Source organism: Pantherophis guttatus, chromosome 1 (assembly GCF_059756535.1).
Source record: "Pantherophis guttatus breed Tessera chromosome 1, ASM5975653v1, whole genome shotgun sequence".
Taxonomy (NCBI): Eukaryota; Metazoa; Chordata; class Lepidosauria; order Squamata; family Colubridae; genus Pantherophis; species Pantherophis guttatus.
The window spans coordinates 22,191,241-22,211,354 of NC_142063.1; the positions used below are offsets into that span (position 1 = coordinate 22,191,241).

A 20,114-nucleotide genomic window follows, 5' to 3' on the forward strand; every position below is an offset into this window, starting at 1 on the left:
GAAAACTATAATTGGCCAGTTTCCTACAACAAACTTAGCCATAAGCAATGGTTCCTAAACCACAGTGTTAGAGCTACACTAATGCTAAGACCAAACCAAACCAATCAAATTAAATCTTAGTATAATATTTGTATCCATTTATTCAAACCAGGGGAAATTGTTTTTTTAGGTTTCTGATTGCCACATACACATTCAGTAATCAATATTAATAACATTGCCTTTTAAAATATATAAGGTAATAAATATTTCATGTTAGTGCAAATGGCCTGGATATATCAGGCTATTTGGAATGGCTCAATATAATTGGGGGGAGAATCACAGCATTACAGAAATTCAAATGGGATGCAACAAGGGAATGAGTGCCAGTTAGTAGAGCCCCCTGATGTAGGAACAGGTACGACTGATGTACAATACAAACCCATGCAAAAGCCATATTTAAATTTGAACAGTCAAATTTGAAAAAATGTACATTTAAATTTGAAATAGTTATTGTAATCTGGATCATGATTGTCTGTCTGTCTGTCTGTCTATCTGTCTAGCTATCTAGCTATCATATTTGAGAACTGCCCATCTCAGCCCGCAGAGGGACTCTGGACAGTGTACAATAAAATATTAAAAGCGTGAAAACAGTATTTAAATTTGTTAAAAGGCAAGCGATGTTAAGAATTAATTAAAAAGTGTGGGGGATATGAATGTATGTTGGATTTGTTATATTAGATCATCCAAATGTTTTGAAACTGAAGGTTGTGATAAACTGGGAAATGGTGCTAAGGTGACTTCCTTAGAGAGTTTGTATGGAGGCCCACTCCCTTAGGGGAACTTTCTATTGCATGTAGTCACCATCTAAAATTTGAAAGTATAAGCTGCCACAGACTAGCTTCTGCAATGAGAATGAAGCCAAAATGTTAATTGCTTTTTAAACAATGATACATAGCACAACTACTGAAAATAAAGAAAACTAAACAAGAATTACGTATTTTTGCATGATTATAGTTAGCTGGTTTTATTTACAATATTGGGCAGTGGCATGTTACTGTATTGAAACAGTAAATCCCTGAGATGTTGGCTGTTGTATTACTTGCTTGCTATGTTATCTATCACTGAGCAGAGTGTAGTGAATTTAATAACATCTTAGTTTTATTAATTGTTTTTACAAGAAAAATTGTATTTGAAGTACAGGTAGTCCTTGATTTATGACTGCTTATTTAATGACCACCTGTAGTTGCAACAACGTCAGAGAGGATGATTTATGACTTGTAAAGCACTTCAGGCATCATAAGGTGCTGTTCACCTCCTCCACTCCTGTGGTCACATAATTGCATTTCAGGCACTCGGAATCTGGCTCATATTTTTACTTACTTGCAGCATCCAGTTATCCTATGACTATGATTTGCAATGCTTTTTTATGCTGGTTTCTGTCTTTTTGCCAATTTACAGTAAAAAAATGCCTATTAAGGAGGATGGATTCGGGCTTAGGATAACATGATTTGCTTAACAACTACCATAAAAATGATTGTAAGATCGGATCCAATCATGTAGGTGCCTCAACTTACGACTGTCATGACTTATGACCAAAATTCAGGTCCCAATTGTAGTCATAAGACGAGGACTACCTGTACCTTGTCTTACAAAGAAGACTTTAAATGAGTACGTTTGGATGGGTGGTTAGTTATAAAGATAACCGTAACATTGAAAATAATCAGTGGAATGTTTATCAGTTTGAAAATAATACTTTTCTTTTCTTTCTTCCAGTTTGTCCAAGTATAGACATCCGGAATAACATGACCAATTTCAGCATGCTTGAGAATTGTACTGTGATTGAGGGACATTTGCAGATCTTGCTTTTGTTCAGAACTAAGGCTGAGGATTTTCGAGATCTCAGCTTTCCTATGCTGACGATGGTAACTGAATACATCTTGCTATTCCGAGTCTACGGTGTGGAGAGCTTCAGGAAGCTTTTCCCCAATCTGACTGTGATTCGTGGGACTCATCTCTTTTTCAATTATGCTTTGGTCATCTTTGAGATGGTTCACTTGAAAGAGATTGGCCTTTACAGTCTGATGAACATTACTCGAGGGTCCGTACGGATTGAAAAGAATGCTGAGCTCTGCTTTTTGTCAACTATTGATTGGTCTCGGATTTTGGACTCTGTAGAAGATAATTATATTGTTGATAACAAAGATAATAATGAGTGTGGAGATGTATGCCCAGGAATAATGCAAGGAAAAAGCACCTGTCCTCAGACTGTGGTCAATGGTGATTTCACTGAGCGTTGTTGGAGTCATGCCCATTGCCAGAGAGGTAAGTTGATGAATTCAGGTTATTGCTATATGTAATTTCTTTTGCTTGTCCTGAAAGCAAGTTGTTTTGTAAAATGATTGGTCTCCCATTCTAGCTGCTTTGTCACAATTCTAGTTTTATCAAGTGTCTTATTACCAGCTGATCTACAGTTTCCCTTATCCTTCATCATTGGCTAGCTGGAGGCTGCTGCAAGTTATAGTTCTAACAATTTCTGGAATGCTGTAGGTTGCGTACTAATGGTCTATAAATCTCTGAACCCTTTCCATCCTACAGCAAATGGATGTTCTTCATCTGACTTTGAAGAAGAAATAATTGTATTCTGCATAGGTAATACAGGATAAACACTCAAATTCTGTAGTTTTCTATCTTCAGCTGGAAGATCACCTAACAAACCCTTGGAAACACCTTCATCTGAGTTGTTGAAGAATTGTAATAAATTAAATACTTAAATGCTTGAGCTGCTGAACAAATATGATTGGGCGTAAGGCTTTCTTGATATTCCTTAATGCAAAATAAAAATAACTGATAGGACAGTTCCTCCCATGTGCATAGGTGGACTGATTGTATTGCTTTGCTTGAGGATTTACTCTTCATACCTATGTATGTGCATACCTCTGTGTGTGTGTGTGTGTCTGTGTGTGTGTGTCTGTGTTTGTGTGTGTATGAATCTTGAGCCAGTGTTTATTCCAAAGGCAGCTTAATTTGCCAGCTGGATGATTTTCTAAAATCTTGGTTTTAGTGCAGAAAACTGCTTACTATATTAATTGGTTGCATCTATGTGTCTGCTGGCTGTCTTGAAAACTTTATCATGCCCATTTGAAATTGCTTGTCAGTGTTTAGGGCTTACTAGAAGGGAAGAAACAAAACTTTTTAATTGATTACTAAACTCATTATTTATAATCTCAAGCTTTCTTCTAGGTTCTGTTTTCCATTTATTCATTTGTTTTATAAGGCCAAAACATTTTGAGTAGCAGTACTTGTGGATAAACAACAGTAAAAATGTTAACTTGACAAACTATCATGATTTACTGAAATTCTTCTGGGTATATTTGCCAACTTTTAAAGGCATTTGTTGCAAATAGTTTATTGTCCTAATAGAACATTTTTGTTCAAAATGATCACCCGGAAGTTGTGGTTGTAGTTGTACAGTAGCTCCCTTCTACTTTGACTTCTAGACATGTGGTAGAAGGCTATTGAAAAAGCTGTCACTTCCTTGTCTATCTCAGTATGTACCTATTTGCCAGAAGCTGTGGTATGCTAAGTAAATGTTTTTTCAGGCCATAGTCTGAAAAAACGTCTGATGATATAGACTGGACCATATGTTTCCATATAGTGTACAAGCATTCTGTTTCTACCATAAAGACCCTGTGTATTGTTCACCAAATTCTATTCAAGCCCCTTTGTTTAATTCAGTGGACAAAATATCAAAGTTCTGTTATTTGCTTTCATATTGAATTTTGCCAAGGAAAATGTTTTTTCCCCAAACAAATTTGTATTTTTCATTTTTGTTACCATGCCGCAGTGTCCTTTCCCCCAGTTTCAGCCCTGCTTATATCCACTGGAAAAAAAAAACGCATCTATTCTGAAATAATAGTTATTCAGTCTTATTTGCTTATCCTGTGTTTTTTGAGATATTATCCTATGTATTTTGTTTCAATTTCTCTAGTGGAGGGGTTTCCAAACTTGGCAACTTTAAGACTTGAGGACGTCAACTCCCAGAATTCCTCACCAGCCAATTCTGGGAGTTGAAATCCACAAATCTTAAAGTTGCCAAGTTTGGAGACCCCTGCACTAGTATAAAGACAGCCATATGCTGAATTCATGGAACAGGAAAAGCAAATGTTCTACAAAAAACCCTGGATGAATATAGCGATTGAGAATATTCACTCTATTCAGGGAGCTGATCTTTGAAGTCTAGGTCTGTTGAGAAAGATTTTTCCTTCTAACACAAAAAGAACTTCTAGCCCACATAATCTTAAATAGACTTTCTTTGGTGAGTTTGTAACTCTGGAAAGTCCTTCTTTGGTGGATTCATAACTTTGGAAAAAAATTCTGCTTTTTCTACTGACTTGTCTTTAGAAAGTGACAAAGTTCAGAGGTGTGTGTATGTGAGAAACAGTTCTTTGTATTGTTTACTTAGGTAGAAATATTACTTAGCAACTGTTTCCATTTACTTCTTGTGTTTTTTCTAAATGTCCTGGGAATTTCTGTAATCATAGGCCAAGTTTTATTGCATATACTACTTCCTTCTCCCACCCAGCCCCATCCACTCACAGTATGGGAAACCAAACCTAATGATAGCACTAGATTATTTGACCCATTCTCATGGATGTGATATTTATTAATCCTTTTGAAGCATACACAAATGTTTCCTGTTACTGGTATCAGAGGAGGAAAAAGCATGTTTACTTTCGCCACGAAAGTCAGATGAAGTACTTTCTAAGAGTTCTCAAGCAAACACTGGTTTGATGATAGAGAAGTCTCAATTGCTTTTTCCAGACCAGTACTCCTGTATTCACCTCTGTGTATAAAGAAATGGAAAGTAGCTCATTTCTCTGTGTACTTACACTTCTGAATTTGGATATATAAAAGAAGGATGCCTTTCCCACAGATGTCATATACCACTAAAATATATATTTCAGGAGATAATCAAGCCTTTGGTTGAAACTTCCCATTTCTGCTGAAAAGCCACTACCATCTCCAACAGCTTGCTAATAGATGGAGGAGAATATTTGTAGCTCAGGGTTGAAATGAGTGGTCCTTTGTGCTCTCTAAGTTAAGTTGTTTTCTTGCAGATGTTTCATTATGCAGATTAGGTTACATTATCATGTTACCTAGTTTGGGTGATGAAATGTCTGCAAGAAAACCAAATTCAGAGAGCATCAAGGACCCATCACCTTACTAATCAATTCTATCCTATGTTGCATGAGAACTCTGAAGATGTGAAGTCTTTATTTGAAGAATGCCATCTTTGGGGAGACTGCTGTACCCATTATAGCATTTCTGATTTGTCCTGTTACAGTTTATCATAACAATCCAGCTGCAGTTTGAAAATTACTCTAAAAGTGAATTTCAAATTTTGACTTTGCATAATAAAAAACATAGCCTTGTATGTCAGAATGCAGCCTTGGATGAATTTTATTCTTGCTTGTGGGCCAACTGTTTTATGAGCAATTCATAGTTTTGCTAGTTTAAGATGCTAGAATATGGGGAATGTGAAAATGTGAGCTTGAATCTTTTTGCTGGTACATGTACTTAATCCCAAATCTTGCCTTGTCATTAATATTTGAATTCATTCACAGTAACTTTTTGTATGATAAACAGGACTGAAAGCAATGAAGGAATTAGCATTATGGATGTTAATGTTTCATTTGAAGCTTTAGAAATAGTGGATTTTATAAAAAATATCGACTGTAAAGGAGCATTTTACCATATACTCTTAATATGAAGAGTAAGCTGCTTGTTTTAAAAAACAATTTATTCTAGTGGTTAGTATTAAATGGAGTGGAAGGTGGTCCATTTAACAGAAGAAAGTTTACTGGAGGAAAGCTGAACACAATAAAATATAACAAAACTTGAAAAGAATGGGAGCAGCAAAGTTGTCCGCTGCACTACCAAGAGCCTTGGTGGTACAGCGGAGTAAAGTGCTGTTAAGTAGCACTTAGCTGCCAGCTGCCTGCAATTACTGCGAGTTCAAATCTCACCAGGCTCAAGGTTGACTCAGCCTTCCATCCTTCCAAGGTAGGTAAAATGAGGACCCGGATTGTGGGGGCAATAAACTGACTTTGTATAAAAAAGAACACCGCTTGGAAGGGGCCGAAAGCCTTACTAAGCAGGTATATACAAAAGTATGAAGGCAATTGCTTAACGCATTGTAAGCCACCCTGAGTCTCCGGAAAAGGGCGGCATATAAATCGAACCAATAAATAAATAAATAAATAAATAATTGTGATGATCATTCATTTTCTGTGTTGTATGTATGGTATGTATGTAAGTATTGTGAATGTGTGTATACATATAGATACACTCACCCAGTGGTGGGTTGCCCCCGGTTCGGACCAGTTCTATAGAACTGGTAGTAAAACCGGCAGGAGGCTCCGTCCACAGACTCCGATGTCATCAGGAAACTTCTGCGCATGCGCAGAAGCGTCTGCGGCCCCATTGCGAACTGGTAGTAAAGGTAAGTAGAACCCACCTCTGCACTCACCATATATATATAGGGTACATAATATGTATATACATATACACAGATATACAGAGTGTGTTTTAAGGTCTTTTTCCTTCTTTGGAGTAGAATTAAAACTATTGTTTCTATAAATTATCATAGAAAGACCCCCTAAAAGTGTTTCCCACCTCAGGATTTAAGTATCAGACTCCTTTATTGTTGTCTCTCAGAATTCTTCCAAATACCAGCTGTTCAAAATTGAAATGAAGTTGTGTTTGAGTAAGCTGTTCTCAGTATTTTGGTTATTAAGACACTAGAGGCAAAACTATGCCTTGCAAATGCAGTGTTTGCTCCAGTAACTAGTGTACTTTTCATTACCAAACAGATCAGAGAGTATGCTTTTCATTGCCAAGCATCAACTAGTCATGTTCAAGCATTGGCTAATACTTTTATGCCTTATACTTCACCCTCAATGTTGTTGACAAAAAAAAAATCGGTTCGCACCTACAAAAAATTGAAAGAAAATAAATTAAAAGTGTCAAGTCAATCTGTGATGATTACATACAATATATTTTGGCTTGACAATTCTCTGTTTTGATCTTTTTATTCAGTCTTGTTATCCTGCCAGATTGCACAAGCATCCTTTCCAAAGCCCACACTGAGTGCTAGCACCAAAGGTGTTACCTATTAATATACAGTACATTGTTGGGACCATCCTGAAAGGCAACTTCAGGCTATCAGAATGAACTATGGTTGCCTGTTTGTTGAAACTAAGTAGCTAGTGTGCCAGTCTATTTTGAGACTCTGTTCTAAGCATTACTTTTAATTTTTTCTTAATTGTCATATTTTTAATCTGCACACTTTCCAGCAAGCTAGCCCAATGTAGTATACAATACAATATTTAATAAACAGTTAATGAAACAAATAATAAAAGCAATACAATTAACACTAAAACACATTTTTACCAAGAGTCATCAAACACAAGTCATAAATATAAATCAAAAAGATGTCAGCAGTTTATAAAAATGGGTTTTCAAATTTCTTTCAAAAGCATTTAAAGGTGAAGCTTGGATCACAAGGAATTTTATATTGAAAATGCCTCTATTGAGAATGCTTTGGATCTTAACAGGGCCTCCATTTTATGAAGTACCTGAAGAGATCTTAATGGCTGAATGGAACTCCTAACTCTTGAATTATTGTGGAAATCATTCTGTTAGGCAATATCCAAGTTGCATCAGAGGGTTATAAATCAAAACTAGCACTTGATTTGGAAAATAATAGAGTAGAGATAATCCAGAAGTGGTATCATATATGTTCCAACTAAGAAATATCTTAACAGAAACCTGGTCACTATACCCTGTTTTATTTGTTGTTGTTGTTGTTGTTGTTGTTGTTGTTGTTGTAAACTTCTGGGAATTCTTGGAGTCTGCTGCTCCAGAAATGAAGAGAGGAGAGGAGAGGATGGGGCCTACTGCAGCTTCTGGCTTTACCTCAAAGTATCCCCATATGTAAAGTGCATTACAGGAATTTCTTTGAGAGATAACCAAAGCATGACTTACAGGGGTCAGATCAGAACTATTCACCAATGTCTGATAGTAAATGCAATAAATGCTTTAGAAGTTTCCCCTTAATGCCTCTCCTTCACGGGAATAGGGCCTAGGGAATAGGGAATAGGGCCTGGTGGCTCAGCAGACTGATAGCATTGTGATTAACACCAGCTGTCTGCAATTACTGTAAGTTCGAACCTCACCAGGCTCAAGGTTGACTCAGCCTTCCATCCTTTCAAAGGTAGGTAAATTGAGGACCCGGTTTATGGGGGCAATAAGCTGACTTTGTATAAATATACAAAAGTATGAAGACTATTGCTTAACGTATTGTAAGCCGCCCTGAGTCTCCAGAGAAGGGCGGCATATAAATCATATATATATATATAAATCATATATATATATCAGAATAAGTAAAATCCCTTTTAGTAAATAGAGTAACCAATCAGTGCCAGTTTGATATAGTGGTTAAGGTGCAGAGCTAGAAATCATAAATTCTTATCCTACCTTAAAAGGCGGCTGGGTGACCTTGGTCCAGTCCCTCTCTTTCAGCCCAATGCACCTCACAGAGTGGTGGTTGATAGAAGAAAGGCTGTATAAAAAAGGTCACTCAAAGTTGTATGGGTATTGTTTTAGTTTGGTGCCTTTCATCGGACCGCTACATAGTCCAAGCAGGATCATTATTATGAAGACTGGTACAATAGAGGATGATGAAAATAAAAAAGATCTTGGCTTTATCTAGATAAAAATTCTACTTGGTTCCATATTCCCTTATGATGAGTTTGATGGTAAGTTCAAAGGCCAATAAATGTAATGAATAAAATAAAATAATAAAATAAGATATTCTCCAGTCGCTTCATATAGATATTGATGAATATGAATATGTAAATAGAACCCTATGGAAATTTGCAACTGATAGGCTGCAGGGTAGCCAAAGTTACCATTTGCACCTAGGCCCTTCAAATTAGGAGTGAAACTACAGCAAAGCCATGCCTTTGATTTTCAAATGCTTTAGGCAATTTAGTAAAATACTATAAGTGGTATTATAGACCAAGTGATTGAGGAACACAAGCCCATACACTCCCAACATATTGAACATCAGAGTGATCAAAAGTATCTTCCATGTCACTCCCTGGTTTAAAAGCAGATTGAGAGAGTTTTGGATAATCAGGAACATCAAGAGTTGCTCAGTAACATCTTTTGTTATAGTTCACAAATAGGGAAGGATCTAAACGCAATTTTTTCTTCAGTGGAGGTACTATGCTGCTATCTTTAATGAAGGTGGTATAACATCTGACAGAAGAAAGTGTTAATAAGAAAATATATCACTTCCCTCAATGGATACCTCCTAATCTGAACTACCCAGAACTGAGTTTAGTTGAGTAATAGCTCAACCTTGTCCAAGCATCTTTTCCAAATACTCAAGGGCAGCAAACAAATTGACAAATAGGACAAGCAAGTATATTGACTATCTCCATGTTGTCATAATTAATGGTATCTTCCATCTGACTGTTGATATGGTTGGCTTTATCTGCAAAACATTTCACAGAACCTTCACAGATCACTCTCCAAGGACTCAAGGAGGACTCTACAATTTTTTCAGTCTCTATCAGCATCCAAACTACCCAGAATAGCTTCATCTGGTGATTTTCTGCAGATGCAATGACAGAGGAGAAGAAGCTCTTTTTTTCACCCCCTATGCCAGATTGTAAACTAATCCAGCTATGTGATCATAGTTACTTCGGATTTTTATCACTTTTGCTGTGGCCATCTGTCTGCCTGCTTCATACAGTAGTCTATAACTCCTTAAGCAAAGAAGATTTACAGCTTGGTGGGAAGGCAGAAATTGCTTAGGAGCCAAATAGTCTACAGTCTAGACTGAGAGCTGGAGATTTAAATCTGCCACTGAGTCCTCCACCCAAACGTTTGGTCCTGCAGGAGATAGATTCAGCAGCAAATTTCTAGTAGATAGAACCTCAAAATCATCCTCTGTGCAAAGATGGGATAGAGCCATTAAGTGTACTTTAATTAGAATGGTGAGCAGTCCATGACAAAGGATTCAATTCTAGCTTCTCCATCTATGGAGTGTTAATCATGATGCAGGAAGTCAAATGTGCCCCACTTAATTAGTACAGCAGATATCAACTGTGACAGGACAGGTTAGTTATGGTAGTCATGAATTCTTGAGCAGATAAGAGGCTGGCCTTTAATAAATGGCCATCTAGTCAGGATCTCGGGATGTACAGATGTACCTTTCTGTATGAGCACCTTCTTCCCCTAAGTAGTACCAAAAGTCATTAATCATCTTTGTTTCTGCCTAATTTTCAAATTAGTCTGATCTTTTTGGGATCAACTTATTGATTATCATGCTTTTTGTAGAAAAAAGTTGTATGTTTGTTGATTCGTGGTGTATTGTCACTACTTATATACTGTCTGCTGATTTTAACGTATTATGAACTTTTTTAGAAATATTGGAGAGGAGTATGAAAGATGGTAAGCATATCTGTATGATGAATATATATTCACATCGGAGGAGAGGATTCTATAATGATATTAATAAATGTACCAAATTCTCCTCATCAGAAAGAAACGGCAGTCAGTCATGGGATTGGCTTCCATTTTATCCATTTAATTAATCATTTACCTCAATCACATAAACTCTAGCATCAATTCCTGATGCTCTGAAGCCAAGGCTCCTGGGCTCTGAGCCAAGTACCGTAGATGCACTTTTCCCCCCTAAAAGAGGGTGAACATTTGGGCGCCTCTTATACACTGAATGTAGCCCCTCCCATCCACTGGCCCCCACCCTTTGGCCTCTGCCTCCCAGCAATTTGCCTCCTTGCAGCAAATAGCCCATTTCAGTTTCAGCTTCAGCACTATCTGATTAGCACAAGCAGCTGATTGTCGGTTGGATCAGCCTCCCAACCATCAGCTGTTTCAGGCTGCAGGGATTGCCATTGCCTATTGCCCATTCCGATCCCCACCGCCCAGAATGGGCAGAAAATGGGGCTTGCGGAGGCGGAAAATGGAGGTGGCAATAGGCTATGGTAATCCCTGCATCCTGAAATAGCTGATCCTCGGGAGGCTGATCCAACTGACAATCAGCTGCTTGTGCTAACCAGGCTGTGCTGAAGTTGAAATGGGCTGTTTGCTGCAAGGAGGCAAATTGCTGGGAGGCAGAGGCCGAATTTTTTTTTCTTGTTTTCCTCCCCAAAAAAGGTAGGTGCGTCTTATAGTCTGGAGTGTCTTATACTCCAAAAAATACGGTAATTTGTCAGAGAAGTAATTTGTGTAAGGCCTTTCAGCTCCTTTCCCCCCTTATTCTGCATTGTATCTGGTCAACAGTGCAAATTAACAATGAGAGATCAATAATATGAGTGCAATTCTTTGCTTCAGAGGTGGTTTGGAGCATTCTTTATTCTAGTTTTCTTTGCAGCCTCTGCAGAATAGTGCCCATCACATACTTTTCTACTTACCAGAACATATATTTTATCACTCTAAATTGCTCTTGCTTGTATTACAGCCTGTTATTCTGTAATTCTTGTGGAATTTTGGTTATGTGGTCATGCTGGAATCACTCAGCCATAATGTGAGGCTATGTAATTGTCAGCTATGAGAAAAACTATGGCTTTTCCTTCTTAAACCTGTGAAGGGGAGGTTCTGAAATGATTTGGCATCCAGTTCCTTAACATATAGCCAGAACAAATGAGACAAATTTGATTTAGGTGTCTGAATTGAGCTCTAAAAGTTGTCTCCAGTGCTAAGTCTTGGGATGTAAACTATAATTTTAGCCATCCCCATTGTTTGGTTGGGGGAACAGGAAGGCTCTCAGAGTAGAAGTGTTATTTTAAACAAATGCGTTGGAACTATTCTTGTCTTATATACAGCAATAATAGTCAGAGAGGAATCCTAGATTGTTTTATGTTTTGCAGGCAAGATAGCCCCCTTTATCCACATAACAAGCATTTTTTTAACCAAATTGGCTCAGTCTGAGACCACATTTCTACCTATAAAGTCCACTCATAAACCATTTTACTTTCTATCTCACACTAACTGCCAGGAATTTCAAGGTAAGCTTACTATGTGTCTAACATGAAACCACTGATAGTAGCTATTCTTCAAGATTTCAGGCATAGATAGGTCTTTTTCATCACCTGCAATCCAAGTTTGCCATAACTGGAAATATTGGTATTGAACTGAAGGCTCTGTGCAGGCAAAGCATGGATTCTGCCACTGAGGCCTCCTTAAATGAAGAAACTGTTCTTGGATTAGATGCCTGAGCATTAGAATGTAACCAAGTGATATTGCTTCCAGTATCATGGAAAAGAAGTGTAGTTGGCATTTAGTAGATCCAGAGGGACTTTCAATTAGTTATAAAATGTGCAGTAGATTATTGGTGGAAATTAATAAAAATAATTGTTGATGCTTATAATTTCATGATGCATCATTGCTTGCGACGTGGATCTTCTCAGCTAAAGCATTAAGATTGCCAGGAAGTTTATTCTAAAATGCCTCCAATTTTAGAAAAAAATGTTCCCTGAATGCTTGGCCTTAGGTCAGTTGTTCAGTTGCACTAATAAATAAAATCCTTGAGGGGGATGCTGAAGTAGCTTTGGCCTCTGATTCTTGTGGCTTTCTGCTGCTTCCTTCTATGTGCAGTTGATTCTTTTGGCAGCAGGATTCCAACATGTACTCTACAGGTCCAGTTCAAGCAGACCAAACCAGACCAGATGATTTTCTGGAACTGTCTCTAAACTCAGTCAAATCCAAAGTATAAATGCAGCTCTTTAAGGATAAACCTTGCTTAATGAATTTTTCAGAATGAGTTGAGGAAAAATTTGTGCAAACTGAAAAAATACAATTAGGAAATTTCAATTTATTTTTCAAAAGGATAGAAATTTCACTTGTTACAGAACCATAGGAGGAACATATAGAATTGTCATTCTCAAAAAAGCTAAATTAAACTCAGTGAAATAATTGCTGATATTTCAACTATTGTAACACCCGTGATTGCAAAGCCTTTGTTTGATTTTGCAATTGCACTACATTGCATAAGAAAAATCATTTCTTTGTAAACTGTTAGCATTTTCCATAAATACAGGTAGTCCTCGACTTACAACCACAATCGGGACCAGAATTTCAGTTGCTAAGCAAGGCAGTTTTTAAGCATATCATGTCTGATTTTACTACCTGTTTTGCCATGGTTGTTAAGTGAGTCACAAGATTGTTAAGTAATCCACAAGTTCGTTAAATGAATCTGGATTCCCTCATTGACTTTGCATGTTGGGAGCCAGCTGGGAAGGTCACAAATGGTGATCACATGATTCTGAGATGCTGCAACCATCATAAATAAATGTGTGCTGCCAAGCACCTGAATTTTGATCACATGATGGGGGTTGCTGAGACAGTCATAAGTGTGAGAATCAGCCATATATCACTTTTTTCAGTGGTATTGTAACTTTGAACAGTCATTAAATGAATGGTTGTAAATCAAGGGCTACATGTACTATCTAAACACTTCATTGAATACAATGTAGAAAGCAGAACTCACATTTTGGGTAAGAGCAGGGGTGTCAAACTGGCGGCCCGTGGGCCGGATGCGTCATGTGCAGGCCACCCCACCCCAGCTCCTTGAAGGGAAAAACGTCATGATACATCACGTGACATGGCGAGTTTGACACCCGTGTGTTTGAGACATGTAAAAGTCAACAATACGGATAGATCATAGTTGATCGTAGTATGCAAGTCTTCCCCAACCTGGGACTTTTTAGTTATTCATATCACGGTCTGCTGGCTAAGAGAGTTGTAATTCCAAAGCACCTGGAAGGTACCAGATTGAGGAAGGCTACAATAAGTTGTCTGTATCCAGTTCACCCCAGTCTTTAATATCAATCCATAAATAAAAGAAAGCCTCTTATTTTGTGTTTTGAAACAGTGTTTTAAGGATCCTGCATGGCCATTAAGCAGACCCAGTCCTGGAGCAAACGCACCTGTGTGGAATAAACATATTAGTTTGGGGAACTACCATGTCTAAGGCATCTCTTTTTGAGATATAATGAAAGGTTTGGGAAAGTTGCTGGCAGGGATTTGCAGATTATTTTGCTCTTTAATAATCAGATCACTTAAGCAGTCCAGTGTTGCATAGAAACTGAGTCTTTGGCAAATTTTTGATTTACTTCTTTGGCTTTCGGAGCCAAGACCAGTTCATCTATTCTACTTTTGCTTTTTCCTTCTCTTAAAATGAGAAGAGTTTTTTTTAAATCCAAGGGATGTATTTGTTTTGATTCTGCTTGGTTTATTTGTGCTTTGCTGTCCCTAGTTTGTTGAGCAATCAAGAAGATGACATTGCTAAATTATTTCATTCCACTATGCTCTGTGTTGTCCTGTTTTCAGCTTTGTCTTGTGACAGAATTCAGTCTTAAAATGCAATTATTGTGTTCCAAAATTCTGTGAATCTCTTTAAGGACTGTATGTATTTTAAACAAACATTTGTTTATGTGTTCAAGCCATTTTACTGCTTCCTATTCATCACAATTAGGGGTTTAATTCTGAATTAAGTGCCTTTTAATAGAATCTTGAATTGTCAATTATGTATCTTACACTTGAAAAGTGAGAAAACTTTGCTGAGACTGTGAAATAATATGCTTATTAAGCTTCAGGATAATGCTAAGCACAGAATGTTCACATTATGTTATTATATACTGTTCTAGGACTATATTCTACCATTTCTTTAAGAACTTTAAGAACTCAAATTTGTACCGTGTTTCCCCAAAAATAGGACATGTCCCGAAAATAAGGCCAAGCCTGATTTTTGGGGTAGGTGTAAATATACCTCCCCTGAAAATAAGCCCTAGTGATGGGATGGGTGTGGCCGGCATAGGAGGCAGCCCTTCCCTTCCCTGGTCACCTCAGGGCTTCTCAGCCCCTTAGTCGGATCAGCTGAAGTGCTCAGGCTGCCATTCACAACTGATTCGTGGATGCCGCTCAGGCCACCGCCTCCAGCAGGCACGGCCACTTTTGCAGCCAATTGCGGCTGCAAAAGAAGCCAGAGGCCAAGCGACGCACCCCACACGCCTCGCACCCTCCCTACCTAATGGTGACAGTCACAGCAGGTTGTTCACTGCAGTTGTTCAGTTAGTAACACTGTTGTTAAGTGAAACTGGTTTCCCCATTGACTTTGCTTGTCAGAAGGTCATAAATGTGAGTCAGTTACCAAACATCAAAATATAAATCATGTGACCATGGGGATGCTGCAATCATCATAAGTGTGCAAAAAGGTAATAAGTCACTTTTTTCAGTGCCGTTGTAACTTTGAAGGGTCACTAAATGAAATGTCGTAAGTCGAGGACTACCTGTAGTTACTTTTTACTGCCTGAAGTGATAAGAATTTTCCTGTTTCCTGAATTGATTTAGACATTAGCCACTTAATAGCAAATATGAAACTTGGTTTTAAGAAAAGTTCAGCTACAGTTGTGTACTCAGATCTGATCATCACAATTTAAGAAGGCTATCAGTCATCTGGAATGTGCATGGGAGGAGATGCACAGTATTTCACAGTATAAGAACTGAGGGTCTGTAAATAAAAGTTCAGCGAGGAAAGGCCAAAGTGGCAGCAGAGAAGAATCTATTAAGAAGTGATGTGATAGCTTGCTTCAGTTATTTAAGTTAATTTAACATAAGCAAACAAATTTATTTCTGTTACTTCATATGGTAGGTTTTGACTCAGTGGCCTTCAAACTAGAAGAAAAGGAATGCTTACGTTTTTATGAAGGTCCTCTTAATAGTATGAATATTGAACAGTGTACATCTTACTTGGTAATCCTCTACTTCATTGGTATCCTCTATTTCATTGAATGCTTTTAGGCAATTTGACTGAAGGCAGAGTATTAGGGAAGCCATAACTGCAGTCTTTATGCACTACAATGAAGTGACTTCTTTATGAGTTGAATAAGTGGTCACCTATTCAAAGAGGTTTGTGGATAGCAATAGCAAAGCTCAGTTCACCAACTTCTTCAAATTCTTTAAGGATACCCTCTAACATCTTTGTAGTACTATAGTTGCTTGGTACAGTTTAGCCTTCAGCCCATCCTATGATGCTTCCTAGAGAGTGAATAGCAAGTGCGAACAAGGAACCAGAATGCCTATAAATCTGATTATAAGACAAATGCTGCCGACTAGCCGTATGATTCTTTTTATTCTCAATTTCATATTTTGACATGGTCAGATTGGATGTCATGTCTGTACATCCTGTCATTTTATTCTTCACCAACTGATTTTTATATCTTGTCTTGAGTAATAAATGTTACACCCTAACTATGGATTTTCTTTGGCTGTCGGATGTGTCGAGGACAGTGATGCCAAGTAGGTTCAAAGGCCACCTTGGCTACTGTGGGTCAGTTTGTTTTGAATATCATTTCCAGAGTGCTGGCTTTTCCTTGCCTTTATTTTTAGCAGGGGAACTCTAAAGAAACCAGGCTTCAAACATTGCTTAATTAGGTTGTGACAGAAGATTAGGCAGATGTTTTTTTCCCTTTTGCCTGATACAAGATTACATTCTTGTGAAGAGGCTCCATTAACATCAAACCTCTTATTTTGATGATTGGGTGATGAACATATGTGAGAAGAAAACAGACATATACATTCTCCCCACTTATGCTTGTATAAATCTATAGTTTGTAGTGGGTTTGCAATTACTTATTGGGTTGATAAGAATAAAAGTGTGGTAAAAAAACCCAAAAAGGCTGCCACATACCAAAGGGGATCTGGCTTTATTAGAAATAAAACTGAAATTACACTCATTTAAAAAGAAAAATATTTCATCTTTACCATTTCTAATATTTTGTTTTCTCAACATCAGTATGGTGTAGACAACTGTTGTTCTCCTTCCTAACTCAGTAGCTATGAAGCATTGTAAAGAAACCTCGCTTAGACATTCTTTTAAAAATAAAAGCAATTTAATACACTGTAGCGTGTAATAGACTGTAGTATGGCTTGGTTTAAAAGGTATGGTTTCTAAGCTTAATTCTGCTGTAACCCACTGCATGTTGTTTACTTTTGCATTTTTAAAAGCTTCAGACTATCTTCTTTCTCTATCTTTGTCAGTCCATGGAAAAATAATAACATTCTATCTTGTTCACCAGTGCTTAGTAGAGACCTGGACTAATATTTGCTGATACACTGCTATATTGTTATATACACTGTTATATTCTATAACATTGCTATAGAATTGCGATGGGTGTTATTAGTATTTGCATCAGAGCATCTTGTTGTTAGTGTTGATTGCTTGACCTGAAATGTTTAGAACTTTCTCCTTACTATTCCATTTCCTGAAAAACTGGTCATCAGATAAATATGATTATGTTTTTGGGTCTGTATGTGCATACTTCAATTTTTAGCAGCTTTGCCAATATATGTAGAATTCATGTTTTCAAATAATTTTAATAGATCATAGATGAGATAACCCACCCTCCCTTCAAGTCTTGCTATGCTGCCTCATCATGGTGGTGGAGGTATTCCTGGGAAGGATAAGAAAAGAATGCCGGGAATATACACCAAGAGTATGTAGGGTACTCCCTCCAGGGTCATTTAAGCATGAAGGTCATTCCGGCTGTCCAGTTAAGCAAGCAGGCACCTATATCAGACAGCAATAACTTTTCTGAAATTTAATAAACTTTTATTTAAAAGATGTTGGAGGAGGATAATCTCTTGATTAACAACAACAAAGGCATTTAATATTGTGTGGGAGAGACAATGGTAAACTAACTTTACATTTTATCAAGCAAACCACATGGACAGGCAAATGAAGTGACTAACAACACAGAGCTGGATGAAGGGCCTCTCAAGTCAGATGGCACTCAGTGTGCTATTGAGGAAGAGCTGAGGTTGTTTTCAGAGAACCAATGGTATTTATTATGTGGCTAGTTTAAAACCTTTGGGGCATCTCTTTGTTGATGTTATCATGCAGGGAAAGAAAATCTGAACCGGAGGCAGAATTACAACGGAAACATGGAATGCGAAAGGCACTAGCATGGAATACCTTAATACAGTGAAAATAAATAAATAAATAAATAAATAATTTTATTTCTATACCGCCCTTCTCCCGAAGGACTCGGGGCGGTGCACAGCCAATTTAAAAACACAAGACACAACAATGATTAAAAATTAAAATAATTAAATAAATTTGGCCGGATTAAAACCTCAAAAATTTAAAATACCCCAATTAAAATTATTATGTTGATAGCCCGGCCTGGCAGAACAACAGGGTCTTCAATGCGCAACGAAACACCCAGAGGTCAGAGATCTTACGTATTTCCGGGGGCAGTTCATTCCACAGGGCTGGGGCTCCCACAGAGAAGGCCCTCCCCCTGGGTGTCGCCAGCCGACATAACTTGGCTGATGGCACCCTGAGGAGACCCTCTCTGTGGGAGCGAACTGGTCGGTGGGAGGCAATTGGTGGCAGAAGACGGTCTCGAAGATGAAATGAATCAATTACATATTAACATCTGAGGCATCAGCAATTAAAGTGGACTGGAATTGGACACTTTCAGTAAAAAGAAACATACTCTGGACATGAAGAACAAAGAAGGAATGGAATTGCTTTCATTGTCAGGAACGATGTAATAAAGATAGTACTTGAGTACAATACAGTCAGTGAATATATGATTTTGCATACAGCCATTTAATATAATTATTCAACAACCAGTGCTACAACCAGTGATATAGAATAAATGATATATGAGTTTAATGGTCAAGTTCAATCAGAAATTGACAACATGCAAGCAAGTCTGCTGCTAATGCTTGCAGTCCGGAATGCTAAAGTTGGAAATAATGAAGAAGTAAATATATTATAAAATATATGGATCAGAATCAGAAACCAGAACGAGGCAGAGGAATGATTTTTTTTTTTTTTTTTTGCCTTCTCCGGAGACTCAGGGCGGCTTACAATGCGTTAAGCAATAGCCTTCCTACTTTTGTATATTTATACAAAGTCAGCTTATTGCCCCCACAATCTGGGTCCTCATTTTACCTACCTTTGAAAGGATGGAAGGCTGAGTCAACCTTGAGCCTGGTGAGATTTGAACTTGCAGTAATTGCAAGCAGCAGTTGTTAATAACAGTGCTTTAGTCCACTGTACTATAGGCTCTGTACTACAGATTTATGGTAGTTTCTGCAGATGCATTGATTTCTTAATTGCTAACACATTCGTCAAGCAATTAAAATGATGCTTATATACATGGACATCATCATCACACAGAAATTGACTATATTATTAATACTGGAAGGTGGAAAGGCTGGAACTCTGGAACAGATTACAAACTCATGCAAGTTTCAAGTCATCGTAAAGCAGAAGAACAAAGGTGGCTAGTTTTCATGATAGTATCTTGAGCCCTTTTCAAAAAGAACACCAGGAATTGCTTTGAAGTCCTGACCATCATTGTTAGGGAACCAGAAGAACTGTGGAATCAAATAATTATTAATGATGAAAGTGAAAATAGACTGACAACCTCCCCCAACCCCTGAAAGGAGCACATATCAGAACAGGTGGTGGAAATTACCAAGAAAAGAAGAGAAGCCAAAGCCAAGAGAGACTTAAGATCTGAGGAAGGAACTCAAAAAAGAATTTCAGAGAATTGTTAGAGACAAGAAGCAATATTACAGTGACATTTGTTCCTGAAAAAGGAAATACATACAGAAAAACAAGGCAAATCTTCAAAAAGATCTCTGAACTTAGAAGGAGGTGCCAGCCTTAAATTTGTATGTTAAAGGATCAGTGGACCAATAGTAACCAATACAAAGAAAATCAAATAATGGTGGAAGGAGTGTACTAGAATTCTATACAGTAGAAATGTCAACATCTGAATCATTCATAAACATACTGAACAGCATTGGGCCCAGGACCAAATCATGAGGCCCTGCATATCTCTTTTCAGGTATAATAGATCTATTACTGACCACACATTAGTTTTAATCAACTGCAAATTCATCTCGTAGCAGGACCATCCATCCCACAAGGTTCCCATGATCAAAGAGACTATGGTCAACTTTATCAAATGCTGTATCAAAATTTGGTTGTGTAGCTTGCAAGGAAGACACAGAGGCCCACA

General features: G+C 37.7%; 1 protein-coding gene across 2 annotated transcripts in view; it reads left to right on the forward strand.

Annotated features, from left to right (window-relative positions):
* INSR (insulin receptor) overlaps nt 1-20,114 on the forward strand; it is an 86,044-nt gene that overhangs the window by 14,656 nt on the left and 51,274 nt on the right. For both annotated transcript variants that reach the window (XR_015734368.1, XM_034437584.3), the window contains exon 2: nt 1,753-2,301. Coding sequence is in view for 1 of the 2 variants with exons in the window: in XM_034437584.3 (XP_034293475.2) it covers nt 1,753-2,301 (549 nt within the window). In the remaining variant the exon portion in view is untranslated. The remainder of the gene's footprint in view (nt 1-1,752; nt 2,302-20,114) is intronic.